The sequence below is a fragment of the Ailuropoda melanoleuca genome, chromosome 13 (genome assembly GCF_002007445.2).
Source record: "Ailuropoda melanoleuca isolate Jingjing chromosome 13, ASM200744v2, whole genome shotgun sequence".
In the NCBI taxonomy this organism is placed as follows: Eukaryota; Metazoa; Chordata; class Mammalia; order Carnivora; family Ursidae; genus Ailuropoda; species Ailuropoda melanoleuca.
In genome coordinates, this window is record NC_048230.1 from 16,750,351 (window position 1) to 16,768,294 (window position 17,944).

Here is a 17,944-nt window from a genome sequence, read left to right on the forward strand (position 1 = left end):
AGTTCTCATATTGATAAACCTGTTTTCTTCCTAACAGCTCTTTGGCCGTAGTGCCACTGGAGATGGGGATGTTTCTGCTCCCCAAATCAAGGTACAACCCTTAGGTGTTGAGGGTGGGAGAGGTGAAAGATGTTTAGCATGAATTTAGAAGCACTGCAATGGGGAAATAACTTACCCCTGGGATGTAAATGTCTTAGAGAGCCCATGGTCAGCCCCGAATTCACCCAGCGTGGCATCAGTGCTGAGGAAGGTGTCCAGGTAAAGGGACCAGAGGTCTGACTTGCAGAGATTTTCAGACTCCAGCTCGGTGCAGGCAACACACCTGGGAGCTCCCCAGCCTCTGGGAGATGCAGAGGCTGAAAGAAATGAAGGACTTAAGTAGATCTGGGTGGTAGATAAGGTGGCCTGCAGGGAATGGGGACCAAGCACAAAGCTCCAGAGGACAAGGTGGGACTCTCTTTCCTGGGCAGATACCCAGGAACAGTCCAGAACAGGCCACAGATCAGTGGTGACTTGTGGCCAGCTCAGAGAACTGAGAATAACCCCCCATTACCGCAGGACTCCTAAGTTCTGCCCCCACCCAGACACAATCTGGAGAAAGAGAAGAAGGTGGGGAGAGATCTTGAGGGAAACTGCCCTGGACATTTGTATCTTGAATTGATTGAATTCTTAACCCAAAGAGATCAAGTGGAATGGAAAAGGCGGTTTTAAATGGGAAAAGAATAAATTATATTTAATTGGCCAATTAAAGTTTTCTGGGACTCAAATAAAGATGAAATCAATTATAGATCTTTTTAAGAGCTGCATTTTTCCCCCACCACTGAATTGCAGTGTAAAAATTTTGACCTCTCTATAATAATGAACTTACACAACCACAAATAGATTTAAAGCATACAAGTCATTTTCACGTACATTATCTTTTTTGAACCTCACATCAAAACAAAGTAGATGTTCTTATTCCAACTTTACAGATGCAGAAAACAGAGGCTCAGTGATGCTAGGAGCCTTATCCAAGTTCAACAACACAGAGGAGGGCCTCTTCCACGCCCATTTCAACTACAAACTGCAGATTCTCAGTCTAAATAGTGGTTTGAAACCAGGGCCATTTCTGGAGACAATTTGGTGGTCATGCCTTGCGGGGGGGGGGGGGGNCTGGGGGGGGGGGGGGGGGGGAAGTGCTACTGACATCTGGAAGGGAGAGGCCAGGGGTGCTGTCACATATCCTACAATGCACAGGGTGGCTCTCACAGGAAAGAATTTTCTGGGCTGAAATGTCAGTAGTGTGGAGGTGGAGAAACCCTCTCATACAGGGGATTCCAAGGGAGGATACTGTATCTCTCCTTTCACATCGTAAAAATGGACAAGGACCCACAGCCAAGGCGATTACAATTTAATAGGGAAGACACAACTAATAAACTGTAACTGGCCAGAAACATAGCCTCATAGGTGCTTCATTTCCAAGATGCTGTGAGTGTTGGGTGAGGCAAGTCTTGGAGGATTGAGAGGGACTTGTGTTCACCGTGGAGGGGAGGGGGGCNAACACAATTATTTTAAAACCAATAATAATGGCAGAAAACTGAAATTTTTCTCTCCTTGAACATCCTACATGTCATCATGTCAGTAACAACAACAAAAAAATATAGGGAAAAAGGAGACGGGTACCAGATTAATACTTTTATTTTATTTTATTTTATTTATTTATTTTTTTTAGATTTTATTTATTTATTTGACAGAGAGACAGCCAGCGAGAGAGGGAACACAAGCAGGGGGAGTGGGAGAGGAAGAAGCAGGCTCTTAGCAGAGGAGCCTGATGTGGGGCTCGATCCCATAATGCCGGGATCACGCCCTGAGCTGAAGGCAGACGCTTAACCGCTGTGCCACCCAGGCGCCCCCAGATTAATACTTTTAAAAATTATATTGATGTATATTCTTGTAAAGGAAAAAAGCATACACCCCTATGTTTTATCTGTTCCAATTAATGAAGAATAATATTACAAATTCTATGTTTGTCCCTTAACTTCTGTAAATTTGTCAGTGTTTCTGTCAAAATTAGTCTTTGCAAACTCATGTTCAGTAACCAGATTTGTCGGGGCTATTTTCTTCACTCCTGGTCGATCAAACAATTTTTTTTTTTACCAGTTTTAATTCCAAAATTTTCTATCACACAAAGTAAAGATTTACAAACAGGAATTTTACTATCTTCATCAGGGCAAGTTTGGCAGATACATAAAATATCTCACTTCTCAGTAAATTCCAGAAATTGCAGTACTTTCCACGTTTTTGTTTCCCTTCAGGATTTATCTAACAACGTTCCAAAATCTCCACAGTTGAAAATTTCCACTAAAATACCTCCAGCAGAAAAATCCGTCGTACTTCCTATTGCATTTGGTAAAAACTGAAAAATTTTCTACCATAGAAACAGAGAAAATGGCTGAAAAACAGAGAACATTGACATTATCATTTTAAAAATCAATTCAGGGGCACACAGGTGGCTCAGTCAGTTAAGCGTCTGCCTTGGGCTCAGGTCATGATCCTGGGGTCCTGGGATCAAACCTCATTGGGCTCCCTGCTCAGTGGGGAGTCTGCTTCTTCCTCTGCCCCTCCCCTCTGCTCATATTCTCTTTCTCTCAAATAAATAAAGTCTTTAAAAAATAAGATAAATAAAAATCACTTCAAACAATGTACCCCTTATTGTCTACACCCAGGGCTAATCCATCCTGCTCCCCGCCCCCCACCCAGCCCTTGGTATGCATCTGTCCATGGACCCAGGGTTTAGGAGAAGGATGAATGTGCGAAGGCAGGCTTCAGGGAAGCACAGTGTTAGGAGATCAGATTGTTTTTTTACTTTTAAATTTTGTGGGTTTTTTTTTTTTTTTAACTCTGCCCAAAGAATATAAAAACACAGAAATGCAGGGGTGCCTGGGTGGCTCAGTCAGTTAAGTATCCCTCACTGGGTCATGATCTCAGGGTTGTGAGATCAAGCCCTGGGTGGGGCTCTGCTTGGAGCTGAGTCCACTTGGGATTTTCTGCCTCTCTCTCCCTCTCCCTTTGCCCTTCCCCCATTCGCCTGCTCACACTCTCCCTCCCTCTCTCAAAAAAGTAAATAAATAAAAATATTTTTCAAAATACAGGAATGCATTAAAGAATAAGGATTATACATTGCATTTGTTAGAATTAGGTTTGGTTGTGATCCATACCTAGTGTCTGCCCTCAGAGATGCTGGCATCTTAAGTTGCCGACAAAGGTATCATTGTAGGGAGTTAGTCATCGCAAGAGAGGGGTGGTTAGAGAGCTTGGGTTGGAAGTGGGGTGAGGTTCAGAGGAGGGAGTGGCTGCTTCCAACCAGGAGGCTAGAGATTTCATGGGAAAAGTGACATTTCAAGTTGTCTTGAAGAATGGGTAGCATTTGGACACTTAAAGACCTTGCTTAGAAGACAGCGTGCCAAGGGAGTCGGGCTCTTCTTGCCTCCACTTATCCATTGGCGAAGCAAGGATCAGATCATCTTTGCCCTGGGTCCACATGGAAAACAGCAAAAGAGAGACAGGGTGCTTGCTCTGTTGAAGGAGGGGTCGCTATACTTGTAATTCGCTGTGTGTGACATTCAGCAAGTCACTTTCCTTCCCTGGACAATGTTCTTGTCTGAAAAATGCAAGGATTTGCCAGACGAAATATCTCAAAGGGATCCTCTGACTCAGACATTACTGTGTGATCCCGAAAGTGCCTTGGGGTGGATTTCTGCCAAGGGGAACAGGGCTTCCTGCTCACACAGACACTTCGGTGAATGGGGATTGCTTAACAGAGTCGACCATGGTGTCTGCAAGTCACAGTCAGGCGGCCGGGAAGTCTGGGCTTCTCCTGTCCCATCCACCTCCCTGGAGCCTTGAATCTCCACCCTTGAGTTTCCTACGGTCTTTCCCACCAGGATTCCACATCCACCCACTCACATCCCCCTCCGCTACCACACCCAGGAGGGAGGAGGGTAAGGGGGGGGGAGGGACGAGGTGGGAAGAGCAAGCCCGGCTTGGTGCATAAATAGCTCCAAGCCAGGCTTCCCACTGAGAACTGTGAGACCAAGGGAAGACTCATCTTTCTGCTCCCCCACCTCCTCTCCGCTTTCAAGTTGCTTCTCCTCTATTTCGGAGATCTTCTTTCAGAGGAAAGAAAGGCACTTTGGTCTTTTAAGGGTACCTTTTCAGGAGGCTTTGGTATGCGTCCACTTCCCTCTGTAGTCCTGGGGAAGCGGCGGGGGGCTGGGAAGCTGAAAGAAGGGTGAAGGGATTTCTGCAATGCCTCCTGCCCGGAGGGGAGGAAGTAGAGAGGCTGGAGGACAGGGAGGGGCATCTTCAGGCTGTCTCAGGAGCCTTGTCAAAGGACACTCATTTTTCAAAGCTAGGAACAGAAAAGATAGGAAGAGGAGAATAAGGTTATAGGTGGGGAAGGCAGCCCTATCTCTGATGAAAATCAACAGGGTTCTGGTTTCTCCCTCACCAGTCATGACCTTTGATGTCAGAGGTGGTGGGGAGAAGCACCCTGGCCAAGGCATTTATTATTTTCTTATTTATTCAGAATTCATTATGTGTAGCTGAGGAAGTTGGGCTGTGTTTGTAGGGCACTGAAGAGACGCAGGCAATGGGCCAAGGTCAGCACACGCCCCCTGAGGGAACGGAGGGATGTCAAAATATACTTTGCAGCACAGACTGTCCCCTGCTCTCTGAATTTGGGCAAGGCTTGCTCTGGCTAACCCTCAGTTTCCTTATTTATTCGACCCTGAGCACCTCGCAGGGGTGCTGAAAGGGCTGAGGTGAGGAACAGGTGAGAGAACGTTCCTCTGTGCAAGGGTGTTCAGACATGGTGGGAGCCTCATCCCAAGGGAGGGCATCCTTTCCCTTCCCCGAGTGGGTTCTCCTCCAGTGCGACATTCATGAGGATGTCTTTCCTTCCTCCAGAGCGCCTCTCAAGGCTCCGGACACTGCCGAGGGACAGGGACAGGAAGGAAACACGGGTTGTAGCTGTGCCCTGGGGACTCCTGCTGGAAGCCCATCTTCACTAGCCCCCGGGGAGAACCTCACCGGCCCCACCTGGCTGGGGACTGCATGCTCTTACAGAAGGGCACAGATTCCTGGGCTTCATTCTCAGTCGTGGCTTCAGAATTTCTAGCTGGAGGTGGTTTGGGCCTGCAATCTATTTGGGTGGTGGGGGTACGTCTAGAAGAACTTGAAGCCATGTTAGTAAAGCAAGCATCCTGGGGTTACGTAAGCACATGCAAACTTGGGGAGGCTTTCATGAATTAGTGATTATGGGGTTCAAAGTCCACGATGCTCCTCCACTCTATCAGTTTATCTCGGAGTGAAGATTAAAGATGGAATATGGTTCTTAGGTGCAAGACTGATGTTACTGCATGAGCTGTAGACAAAAGTTTGCAAACCTAGGGTGAACTCCAGGCTCCACCAACAACCATCTGATTCCTCATCTTAAATAAGGGCAGTAGATGCGAATTCCCTGACATTCCTTTCTCAAGCCACTCCCTCTCCTTTAACACGTTAGGGTGGAAAGCTTACAAGTAAATCTAACCTGGATTAAAGTGCCAAATGCCTCAGCACATTGCGTTGCTCATTTGACTTTCAAAGCCCAGAGAGAGGACGTGAACCTGGGGCTACTCCCAGGAGCTTCTTATTTATCTCCTGCAAGGTCTAGGTAGAAGCTGGGTGGGGGGTGAGGGTGGGGGGTGGCAGTGGGGTTTGGGCAGTGCGAGGGAATGAACTAACAACTTGAGCAGCTAATACTCCAGGTTGCTAGGTGCTTTACATATGTTATCCTGCTTGATGCAACCAGCACTGAGATGGCATTAAATGACCCCGAGGCTCAGAAAGACTAAGTATAACGTTACCAGCTAAAAACGGCTTCTCTGTAGTGAGTGCTCGATGAGTATTTGTTTCTTGAATAAATGGATGCCAGGGCTTGAAACCAGGTTTGACTCAGCTCCAAAACCTGTACTGTTTCCGGGCTGTACCCTCAAGCCCAGCTTAAAGAGAAGCACAGTGACTGACCTGCAAATGCTGCATGTCTCTGGTGAGCTTGGTCTGAAAAGACAGCATTTAGAGGCGCCTGGGTGGCTCAGTGGGTTAAGTGTCTGTCTTTGGCTCAGGTCATGATCCTGGGGTCCTGGAATCGAGTCCCGCGTCAGGCTCCCTGCTCAGTGGAGTCTGCTTCTCCCTCTGCCTGCCATTCCCCCTGCTCATGCTCTCTCTCTCAAATAAATAAATTAAAAAAAAAAAGATGGCATTTAGCAGAAACTCTTTTGAGACTGTGCACCAAAACACCAGCAATGACTTTAGCCCTCCTGCTATGCTAATAAAACATTCCGCAAAGCACTGTGGTTGATTTCAACCCAAGGAAATTTTAAAAAGCTAGCTTCTCATGGCACCCGCGGTTGCAGGAAAACGGAAGCCTACTCAAATTAGCCCAATAAAAGGTGTGGTGGTGGTGGAAGAAATTATAATGCTGGAGATCATACTGAATCCAAGGGAGGCTGAACGATTAAACATCCAGAAGGGCAGGAATCAGAGAGACCCAAGGACTTTGCAGGATTACAAAGATTTTACTAATTTGCATGCCCTCCTCCACTGATTTATTCAGTCCCTCCAGGGTACTCTAGAGGAGTGTTTTGCAAACTGCCTGCGCACAGGCATCACCTGGAGATCTTGTTGAAGTGAAGATTCTGACTGGTAAGTCTGGGCTGGGACCTGAGACCGGACGGTTCCCTCCAGCGCCCAGGCGCTGCTGACGTATGCACCGCACTTGGACAGTAGCGAGGACTGAGGTCGCTGATTCACAAGCTGCAGTCGGAATCACCTGAGACATTTTTTTTAACGATGGCGCCTGATTCCACCCTTCCCAGCAGATTCTGATACGATTGGTTCGAAGTATGACCTGAGGATTAGGATTTGTTTTTTTTTTAAGTGTCCAAATGAGCAGCAAAGTTTGATTGGACAGAGCCGCTTCCCTGAGGTTAGATGTCCCTCCTGGTTCAGGCAGCTGTGGATGGATATGGGGCTTGTGAAGTACAAGCCTATCAGCCACGCTCGGGACTGTGTGGGGCCAATGCGCAAGGATCAGCATGTCTGGGACAATAAATTACTTGGAGTCCAATAAGTGTGAGTACAAATTCTGGCATTCCCATTTTTTAGTTGGATGTTCGGCTCCAGAAATTCTGGGTTTGGAAGTCTTTAACCCTTAGTGTTTTTGGTTTGTTTTGTTTGTTTTTTAAGTGAAAAGTGGAGGCTATGATGTCTGAGCCACATCCCCCTGAGGGTCTTTGGAGGCTCAGTGCAGTGTTGTTCAGCCAGGGGACTCAGGGGAGAATGGACTGGGAGAGCTTTCTAAGGAAGACAGGCTGGCCTTCCAGCAGAATTCTGCGAGTCTCGGGTTGTGCAGGCATGGTTATTTTCACAAGCTCCCCCGGGGGGTCCTGTGTGCATCCCTCGCTGTGAACCATTGATCAACTGAGATCATGGCATGAAACCTTCGAGCTGTCCTTGACACTTCTACCCAACCCCATGGATTCCAGCTCCCATAAATAGCTCTTGAATCTATCCATCCATCTCATCCCTAGAGCCTTATTCAGAGAATAATGTAGAAAGTTCCCTCAGCCTCCAACTCTTCCTAATTCCCTGCAATCCATCTTCTCAGTAGCTCCCAGTATCATCTTTCTAATACAAGAACTGCTTATGTCATTCTCCTGATCAGGATGAAGTCCAAAGGCCTTAAAGTGGTGTGCAAGGACATTCATGGTCTGGCCATACCTCATTTCCCGTCGCTCTCCTCCTCAGACCCCGCACTCCAACAGTCCTATTGCTCCCAGGAGAGTTCTGTTCTCTCAACCTCTGTGCTACTGCTTGGAACGTCCTTCCCCATCTTTTCCTGACAAACTCCTGCTTTTCCTCTCCCTCTCCACCATCCCCTTCCCTGCAGGGCCCTTCCACACCCATTCTGCTCCCCGTCAGAGGTGGAAGGAGGCTTAGGGCCAGTTCTGTTTTATGAATCTTAGGGTATATTTCAAAAGATGAAGTGCCCAAGAAAGTTACTCAAAAAGCTATCATTCTAGCTCTGTGAATATATATTCATTTAGTAACAAATCAAACATCTGAATTTGAGGCCCTTCAAAAATGCAAGACCTGGCGGAATGACCTCAAGCTGCGGTGTCAGCGTTTGAGCACCATTCAGTACACCCGTTAAAATAAAGGTCTGCAAGGTCCCAACAATATCCAAGGCAGCATAGTTGGGCTTACAATTAGCGATGCTTCCTGAGTTTTATGTCTATGAAATCTATCTCAGAAACACAGTTTGGCTCATGAAGTGGCTGCACTCTCCCCCGTTTCCTCAGCCATGTAGAACCGGGAGGGCTCAAAAACATAGCAGTGGCTCTTGAATCAAGTATTTGCAGAATGAAGATGCATCCACGAAAATACACAACATAGGATCCGACTCTGTTGCAGCACAACACCCGCGAAAGCACATCAAGCAATATTTCTTAACAATCGCTATTATTGCTACAAAAAGCAAGTATTTGTTGAGTTCGTATTACACTCTGAGCCCGTGCTCACTTAATCCTAGTAACAACCCTACAAGGAGAGGACTGTGATCCCCATTCTACAGATAAAACAGGGTGATTTGGTGAATTGTCCTTGTCGCAGGGATGGTGCGTAACGGATCTGGGATTCCAGTCCGGGCTCGCCTGCTCCCTGCTCACCCTCCCAACCGCGGCACCTGCCTTCTGCCTTTGTGAGCACCGAACTGAAACCGTGGAGTGGAGTGGTACAGAACACAAACTCTCAAATCAGGCTTTCTGCCTGGGTTTAAATTCTGCTGACTTCCTTTCTGGAGCCTGTTTTTCATCTGCAAAACAGGGATAATAATACCACCTATTTCGTAGCATAAGGATTAAATGAGATGTGGCAGGTTGAGGGTTTAGGACTCAGTGACTGTGTGAGTTTTTCCTATTGTATCCTGGCACTGAGCCAGGCTTTGCAGGATGAAAAGAAGCTGGAGAGAGGGGCCTTTGGACCCAAGTCCTCACTGACTCAAAGCCCAGAGAGGCGGAGGAATCTCGCCGCCTTCTTCACTCGGGCCTTTCTTCTCTAAAAGGTCCTTTTGATTTCTTAGCAAGAAGCCATCTCCCGACTACAAAGGCAAGATTTCAATAATTCTCACCGAGTTCCTGGCTAAAGATGCCCAAAGAGACTTCTAAGCCAGTGATTTTCAAAGAGGGAACTTAATTCATATGCTTTGAAGAGGGGGGCTTGATGGTCGGGCAGTTTGTTATATTGTAAGTGAATGGATGAGCCATCCCACTTGGGCAGCATGTGATGGGCCCCGGGGACTGAGCACTTGTGAATGACGGGGCTTCTTCTCAGGTCCTGCCATCTTGGAGGCCAAAGCCTCTCCAGGCATGGGGAAGCAGTCCTCTCCTTTAAGAGTTGAAGATGCCAAATATAAAATCGGTTGCCCAAAGAGAATCTTAAGGTCATTGTACCTACTCCCCTGAGAGAGGAGAAAGGTGTTTGATGATGAAAGTAGAGGGCCCCTGGGTGGCTCAGTCAGTTAAGCGTCTGCCTTCTGCTCAGGTCACAATCCCAGGGGCCTGGGATTGAGTCTTGCATCGGGATCCCTGCTCAGCGGGGAGTTCGCTTCTCCTTCTCCCTCTACCCCACCCCCTGCTTGTGCATTTGCACGCGTGTGTGCTTGCTCTCTCTCAAATAAATAAAATCTTAAAAAAAAGAAAGAACGTAGAGCTGAACCATCACTTGTAACCACTCGATCTAAATGGGAAGATGCGACGGGGTGGATGGATGCCCACCGACCTGTGTACAAGGCTCTGATCTCTTAGGGGTGTCACAGTGTGAAGCCACATCTGTGCAGCATCCTTCGTTCCCACACCTCCAGCCACCTGCTCCCTCTTCTGAGCAGAATTGTGCTCTGTCCTCTTTGAAGAAACAAATGGCCTGAGATGGTGAATTGGAGAAATGGCTCCCGGCCCACTGTCCCCTCCCCGGGCCCCCTTAGCAGATACTTGTTGAGGCCTATGATGGGCCCGACACTATGCATTTGTTATGAAGTCATCCCCGCAGCCCTCAGAGCTGGAGATTAGACCTTCATTTCACAGGTGAGGAGATCTGGGTTAAAAAATGCGTAGTGCTGCACAAGGTCGTACACCTGCTAAGTGACAGATTTGAATCACCGAGCTCCTCACCACAGAGTCCCCTTCTCTCATGCCCAAGACGCTGTGCTCCTTGGCCCGGGCTGCAGCGCATGCAGTGCCAGTGTTTGGAGCTCCCCAGGTGCATCTGATGGGCTGCCAGGGCCTTCCTAGAAATCCACGAGTGGGGTGTTTATTCCATCTTGCATCACAGAGTCCCTGGAGGAGTGGGGGAAGCTGTGGCTCTCCCCTATAGAAAAATAAATATGTTTATACACAAAAAGTTGCATGCAATTTCAGATAATTATGGAAATTTTGAAGCTTCTGCATGGATCCCCCAAGAAGCATGAACTCAAATGAAGGTCAAGCCTGTAAATCCTTGCTTCCAATTCCTCAGCCACACATGGGAGTAGCTGGAAGCCTTGAAACAGTTCATTTTCTTCCTACAGACTCAGAATTGCTGGATTTGTAGTCCTGGACTATGTTCCCAGTTGATTCTTATACATCCAACCAATCTTTGGACTGGTTTTGGGGAACCGGCTCTCTAACTGATGCCCACCCAATGGACCAGAATTCATCTCCGTCCCCTCTTCCTATATAATGCACAACACGTTGCTTAACCTCACAAACCTTCTCTTTTCTCTTTCATAAAACGGGAATAACAATAATAGCCCCCACCTCGTAGAGTTGATATGGGATTAAATCAAATATTCCATGTAAGTGTTTAGCATAGTGTCCGGCACAGAAGTACTCAAGAAAGCGTAAAGTATCATGGATTACATGGTATTATTATTTATTATGGATGGAATTAATCTCTGCATATGGTCTCTTGGGTGATGGGATTGGGAACAGGATCTAATTTCTAGTAGACTGTCAACAAAAATACATGAAAGGAAGGAACAAATTCAAAGTTTATTAAGCATTAAGAATAACAGACAGATAAAGGTTTGGACTCACAGCATGAACACCACCAATATCATGGCGTGCCATGAAACCGACCTCATGGGAATTTGTGCCTGTTGAACAGATTCACCTTTGTGGTGTTGCCAAAAGGATAATGCTTATGGTTATTGTTCTGTTTGGTAAGGTGCTCCCAAATTATAATTTGACTTAAATATTCACACACACACACACACACACACACACACATACACACTGCTCTACACACAGCCCTCTGCAAAATGTACTGACTTCAGTTACCAAGTCTAATCCAATCAAGATCTAGGATAAGGCTTTGCTCATTTTTAAAATGACATTATTAATTGTAGAGAAAACCAGGAGGAGACCACAGCCTCTCCGGGGAGGCCCAGGAGCCCTCAGCAGGAAGCTGGCACCCTGGGAGCAGAAGAGGCCTACCACATACACAGTCTCCCATCACCTGCAGCTTGCTGACCCCGGGTTAAGAACCGGCCTCTGCACTCCACTCATGCAAGCAGGCCAAGCCAGCCTGCCTTGGATTGCTCTGATTAACTCTGCTAAAGTGTGAATTTCCCTAAAAGGAACATTAGGGGGGAAATTAGATAAACTACCAGAAAAAAACCAAGCATTACTCTGCATGTTATGGAATGCCCATTGTTTTACTCAAGGTGGTGGGGGGGAGGTGGAGGAGGGGGGCTCCACCTAGAATTCCTTTTGACTCTTCCAAAATCAGACCCAAGACCTTTTAAACGCACATTTAGAATTATTGTGTGTTCCCTGACAAAACCAGAGACGACTCCCTGAAGGAACCTGTGGGTTACCCAGTACAGCACCCTAGCCACCCATATCCCATCTGCACTCTCCTGGAACCAACAGTCATTCTGCTTTGAGGGATGGCCTCCCACAAGCCTGTCGCACCAGAGGATGAGAGGCCCATCACAGTCTTGCCCACTGGGTGTTTTGAACGGTCAAAAGGTGGCCACTTTCTCAAAAGGAGGAAGCGATCACGTACAGCCCTCCCACCCGCTCCCTACAGCCCAATGGTGCGAGCAGCAGGCCAGGCCAGGCTGATCTGTTTTTGCCTTCCTCTACAAGTCTAGTCCACAGAAACGACAGCGCGACCTTGTCAGGAAGTCCCAGGGCAGCTCCTTCCAAATTGTGTCTAAATGATGTTGGCATGATATGGTTTGGATTCATTTTTAATGGCAAAGTAATTAATCTCCGAGAGATGCTTATGATGAAAAGGTGAAAAATGACAACAGGACTTTTAATAGCCGCAGTCTGCAGAATTCATTTGACCCTGGTTGATCCGCGTCATTCCACATCGGGCTATGGCTCCCCACGCCATTTAGCAGAACTGCCTTATTTACTAGTTAATCGCCCTAGACAGAAAGCAGGGAGTCCGGGAATGAGTGTTCGTGTGTGTGTGGTGACAATGACCTACATAAAAGGCACACGGACAGACTCCAAAGTTTCTTAAATTTTAAGACGAGGTAGGTTTTCTGAAACCGCTCCTGGCCCACCAAACGATGAGTTTTATTATGATCTTGCTATTTCTTCCGCAGAGAACATTTGTGATCCTCATTTGATACAAAACACCTAATTCCAAGAACGACCAGTGCTCAAATACAGTTTTCTCAGCTACCATTTCATACAGCAGTGAACTTGGACGGTCCACAGTGCATCGCTTCTGCACTAAAAGATACTGCCTGTCTTTGTTTTAGTAAGGACTGCCCCCACTTAATCATTCCGCCGCCACTGGTCTTTTTACCGATAAAAATGCCAACCCTGAGCGACCCCGTGTCTCCTACTGAATACGGCTTAGTCACTTCTGCTTCAGAACCTGGCCAAAGGTCTTACTTACTGCACCAACTGTATACCTGAACAATGCATGTCGATTCTGATGCTCTCCCACTTGCCACCGTCATCTGTGGCCCGGGACAAAACGAATACCTAGTAGGAATACCCTACTGGCCAGGTTTCCCAAGACTAGGACACCATGGCGGAAGCCACGCTGCAGGACCGACCAGGAGACCACCAGGTCACTGAAGAATGAGATACTCTGGAGGCAGGAGACTAGAAAATCCCGTTGATGAAAAGGTGTTTTAATCTAGCACAAATTGTTTCTTTGCAATCACAGCAGAATCTCTTGACATTACACAACTTTGTGAAACAAAAGAACAATCGTCTTTAAAGTCAAAACACCTATCAAATTAGAAACCATACACGTAACAACGATATCAACCTTATATTGCATAAGACGCACGTGCCCACAGAGAACAGAATTGTTTGGGGTGCTTGCAGTGATATTTCATTCCAGGAACTCATAACTTTGAAGTGAACATTTTCGTGGCAGATGCTTTTCCTAAAAAAAACACTGTATCATCCGATAAATATTTGACTAACATCCACTTTGTGCTTTTGGGTGACGTTAACTGACTTCTTTCTGAGACCTAATAGGAAACAAGAAAGCTCCTTCTATATTTTAGAGCAGGATTCGTCACACCAAGCTTCGATACTGTCATAAAATTTTAATTTAAAGCAAAAAACATGCTGATGTATCAGTGATAGGCTTAAAATATTAAAGACTTCAAAAACCCCCAAGCGCTTCTTCTCTGTACAACATTGATGAATATATATCTTTGCTATATAATTTTAAAACATGGAATAGTTTTCCTTTTCTCTTTGCTATATATAATATATGTCTTCCAAAATACATTGTCAGTATTTATATCTGAAAAATACTGTACAAAAAAGAACTTCCTATAATTACTCTGTATAAACATTAAACAATTTAATAATCTCTCCTTTTGGTCTATAGTAAACATTTAAACTTGATTGGATTAACCACAGTTTGTGACAACACCATCCTCTTCTGAGATACACCAGTGTCTTTTACATTCATTTTTCAGAAGTCCACTTTATAAGAGCACATACGTTCAGAAAGCAAACAGAAAATAAGAAACAAAAGCTCCAGAATCATTAATTTATGAAGCATTCAAAAACGACACCACTAGGAAAAAGGGTCTTACAAAACATCAACTTCTTAACTTAATTAACTGATTTTTAAAAACAACAAGGTATAATTCACAAAAATATATATATTACAAAAAAATGGGGAAAACTGAGTCTTAAGTAATTGTTTTGAGTATCAAGAGGGATATGGAAAAAGGTAACTAGAAAAGTGGGAGGGTGCGGGGATGGGAGAGGGGAGAAAACAAAACCAAACATATCAATGTCAAAAGCTGTTCCAAGATGCAATTTTTTTTTGGCTCCTCCACTGATAAGTTAACCCCTCATTCTGAGACCTGGCATTTCCCTCTGTTTCCCTGTCCTGGGGATGTTCTGGGCATGCTCAAATGCATTACTGTAATTTTTGTGTTTTAAGAGACAGTGAAATTCTTAGGTAGGGAACATATCCTATGTCCACTAGTAATACTCAGGCAGCATGCTCTAGCGTACAATAGGATTATTGCTTCAGGTACAGACAGTGCAAAAACACACTCTGTGTTCTAGAATAGTACTCTTACTTATCCGGGGTTGGTAGAATTAAAAGGAAACTTAGTAGATAGCAGTAAGTAAATATGGGATCTAATAAATCTAAACAGCACTTTAAATTTGAAGACAATTATCACCAAAACTGAAAATATGAGGAAAGCAACCTATAACCGAGAGAGAGAGAGCTGCAGTGTAGTGCTAAGTGATTTTTGTGCACCTTATTAGCATGGTAACTTACAGATTAAACAGAAACGAGAGCTCGTAGTCTTGACAACTGAGATCTACTTGTTTACCAGGGCCCTGCTCAGTGAAGCCCGGCAGAGGGTCCTGGAAGAGTAGGCGGGAGCCACCACCGGGAGCGACGCTGGAAGGGGCAGGGGTGGAGAAGGAGGGAGGGAGGGGCAGGAGACCCCACGCGGGGGTGGGGGAGGTCTCCACAGTCCAGTAAAAACACGGCACCTTTCTTTTTCGGAACTGAAAGACGATGAGAGGGCTACCTTAACATGGCAAGGGCAAAGGCACGCGCGCGCCGCAGACCATACAGGGGCACAAGCACGCGCGCGCGCGCACGCACACCAGAATGTGAGTCAGTTGTGTTTATGCCTCTGGTAAAGTGCTGATGTCAGAAAGGTTGCTTCGGGTGTGGTGCTATCAGGTGGGAAACACACTGTCCATCTATTCAAAAGCCAGCCCACAAAACCGCCATCCTACAGGGGCCCATGCCGGGCCTCGTACTTGGCAAGTATGTTCTTGCATTTGCCCAGCTCCTTCCGCAAGTCAGCCACCTCCTGGCGCAGGGCCGAGTTCTCCTTCTCCAGGAAGGATGCCCGGATTGCGATCTGGTTCTCCTTCAGCCGCCGGGCGTCGCGGGAGCGCTTGGCTGCCATGTTGTTCTTCCTGCGCCGGGCCCAGTACTTGTCGTCCTGCTCATGAGTCACAGGGGGAAGGAAACAAGACGTTAGATTTCAGCCGCGGATGGGCTCGCGGTGGCGCCCGGGCACCAGGGACCCAGGCATCTCACCTCGCGTCTCCTTCCCTGACCGTCTGTGCATGTCCGTCCGACACCACGGCCTGTGCGCCACGGCTTCCCTCCCGCTGCAAGGACGCACCTGCACCTGTCACGGCGCGCCCCTCCTTCCTCTCTGCGTGTGCCCGACGAGGTGACCCCAGGGGCCGCAGGAACGCAAGTAGCTCACCTCACAGCCTAAACTACCTTCAGATCTCTCTGCGTTCTTTGATGAAAGTGTTATTTTAAGAACCCTTTCCTTCCATGGGTGCTCGGATGCTTGTTGGTAGAAGCCCATAGGATGTGGTTGCAAGGCGACTTGGCAATATCTATCAACTGTTGAAAGCACTACCATTGATGGAGCAGCTCCCATTCCAGGGTCTCAGCCTCCTCCCATCTGCATGTGTGTGCACACAGACGCGGGCACAGAATTTTTCCTGTGGCATTGTTCCTCATAGAAAGAGCTAGGGGGAAACGAATCAGTAGGAGATTTAATAACTACATGATGACGGAGTCATACAAAAGGATACTCTGCAGCTGTTACAAATAATGATCCAGCTGAACCAAAAAGATGTTGACGATATACCACTATGTGGGTGGAAACAACGGCAATTTGCTGATAAATATGTATGGCCTCATCCCACTTTGGTTAAAAAATGATAATACTGTATATTCATAGAAAGAGGCCCAGAAGGATTTATACCAAGCTATTAAAAGTGGTGCCTCTACAAAGGGAATTGGAGGAGGGACGCCAAGGAGAGAGGTAGGATCTTTCACCTTTTCTATCCTTCTGACGTATGTCCTGGTAATTAAAAACAACAACAACAACAACAACAAAACCAGAACACAAAAACTTCCACCTGCCACTGATCAATATGCTTATATTGGTGGCTAGCATTTAAATAATTTACTGTCATTTCCTGTTTAACTGTTCTCTAGGCCTTAATTCGCCTGGGTACTACTTAAATGTGCATCCTGTCCTTTCCCCTTCATCATTGCTCCCCCTGCCAAAAGAAAAGAAAATTTTCTGACGACTACGAAATGTTAATCTTCTTTTAGACCTTACCAGTTCATCTATGGTGCCACCTGGTGTGTTTGGCAACCCTTTCTTTTCAAGGACTGGAAACAGCAAATCCCTCCATCCTAGGTCACCCACAATGTGTGGGTTGAGACCAGTTCTTACCCTCCCCCAGGATTGCAAGGCACGGCTGGCCCTGGAGGAGGTCACAGGGGTTGGGACCAAGGCTGCAAGGAAGGCCCAAGGTCAGTGGTGCCCCCGTATCCGCCCATTACCCTCGGTAAACGTGTGCCCTGCAGAGACAGGAAGTGTGAGAGAGTGTGTATGCCCAGGCATGCGGCCGTTCACAGTCTGGTACCGGTACCTTATTTACGAAGCACTCCCAGCCTTCTACATGTTTCATAATGATATGTAACAAAGTGAAAAAGCGATCTTCCCAATAGCTGCTTCCCAATAGCTGGTACTAGCATCCTTCTTTTAGAGAAGAAGGCTGTCCTTCGAAGAATAGCTGGATAAGTCAGCTCGGGGAGGCGTGCTGCGGCCATTGGTGGGATTTGTCATTTGTGCTTGAGAAAGGGGGCAAGGGTCTGACGGAAGTGGGAAGAGGCCAGGCCAGCTGGATGGGGTGAGCTGGGAAGAGCGAAAGGAGAGTCGAATGACTGTACAGAGGCAGGAAGACCTATGGGCATATTAAGAGTGAAGCTTCCAGTTCTGACGGCAGCTATTGGGTTACTTTGATGCAAACCCCAATTCCAACCCCCCCTCGAGAGTCTCAGTAAATTTACCACAGTCCATGTTCCTTGGGTGTGTGGTTTCTAAGGTCATTCAAAAGAGGAGCTGACTTAGGGGGTATCAGAAACTGACCCAGGGGCCCAGGAACCCAGGAGGTAAAGGAGTGCCTGAAAACAAGCCCCTGGGAGATGGCAGAGGCTGGGGGCAGGGTGGAGGGAAGGGAAGGGGGGTGTACTGCCATAGACCATGGACTTAATAGGTGTGTGACTGGGTGTTCAGGACCAGGGGAGTCAGCAGCTGACCTCAGGGTAACAACCAACTTTTCTGTCTCTTAGAGCTCTTCTTACCTCTAAGGTGTTTTCATTTCCCAGCCTCACCTGTCCACACAAGCAGGCGAGCTAGGAAAGGTGTAGAATGGGGACCATGTCAGGTGGGAGGGGAGCTGGGAGGAGGAGTGGAGCTGAGGACACAGAAGGCAGGAAGGAATGATGGAAGGAGGACTGCCCTGGACCAGAAAAGCAGCTTGCCCCCCTTTGTTACCACGGAATGGCTGGGGGAGGGGGAAGCAGGCTATTG

General features: G+C 47.0%; 2 protein-coding genes across 4 annotated transcripts in view; one reads left to right on the plus strand and one right to left on the minus strand.

Annotated features, from left to right (window-relative positions):
- Positions 1-13,429, plus strand: part of MMD (monocyte to macrophage differentiation associated) — a 67,354-nt gene extending 53,925 nt beyond the window's left edge. For both annotated transcript variants that reach the window (XM_019806271.2, XM_011232736.3), the window contains one exon: positions 12,680-13,429. In XM_019806271.2, the coding sequence (XP_019661830.1) occupies positions 12,680-12,692 (13 nt within the window). In that variant the 3' untranslated portion in view covers positions 12,693-13,429. The remainder of the gene's footprint in view (positions 1-12,679) is intronic.
- Positions 13,430-14,428: 999 nt separating this feature from the next.
- The window catches only part of HLF (HLF transcription factor, PAR bZIP family member), a 51,573-nt gene continuing 48,057 nt past the window's right edge, over positions 14,429-17,944 (minus strand). The window contains exon 4 of one of the 2 annotated variants that reach the window (XM_002925538.4): positions 14,429-15,535. In XM_002925538.4, the coding sequence (XP_002925584.1) occupies positions 15,320-15,535 (216 nt within the window). In that variant the 3' untranslated portion in view covers positions 14,429-15,319. Of the gene's footprint in view, positions 15,539-17,944 lie in introns of both variants that reach the window. The other variant, XM_011232739.3, reaches the window with a different exon arrangement.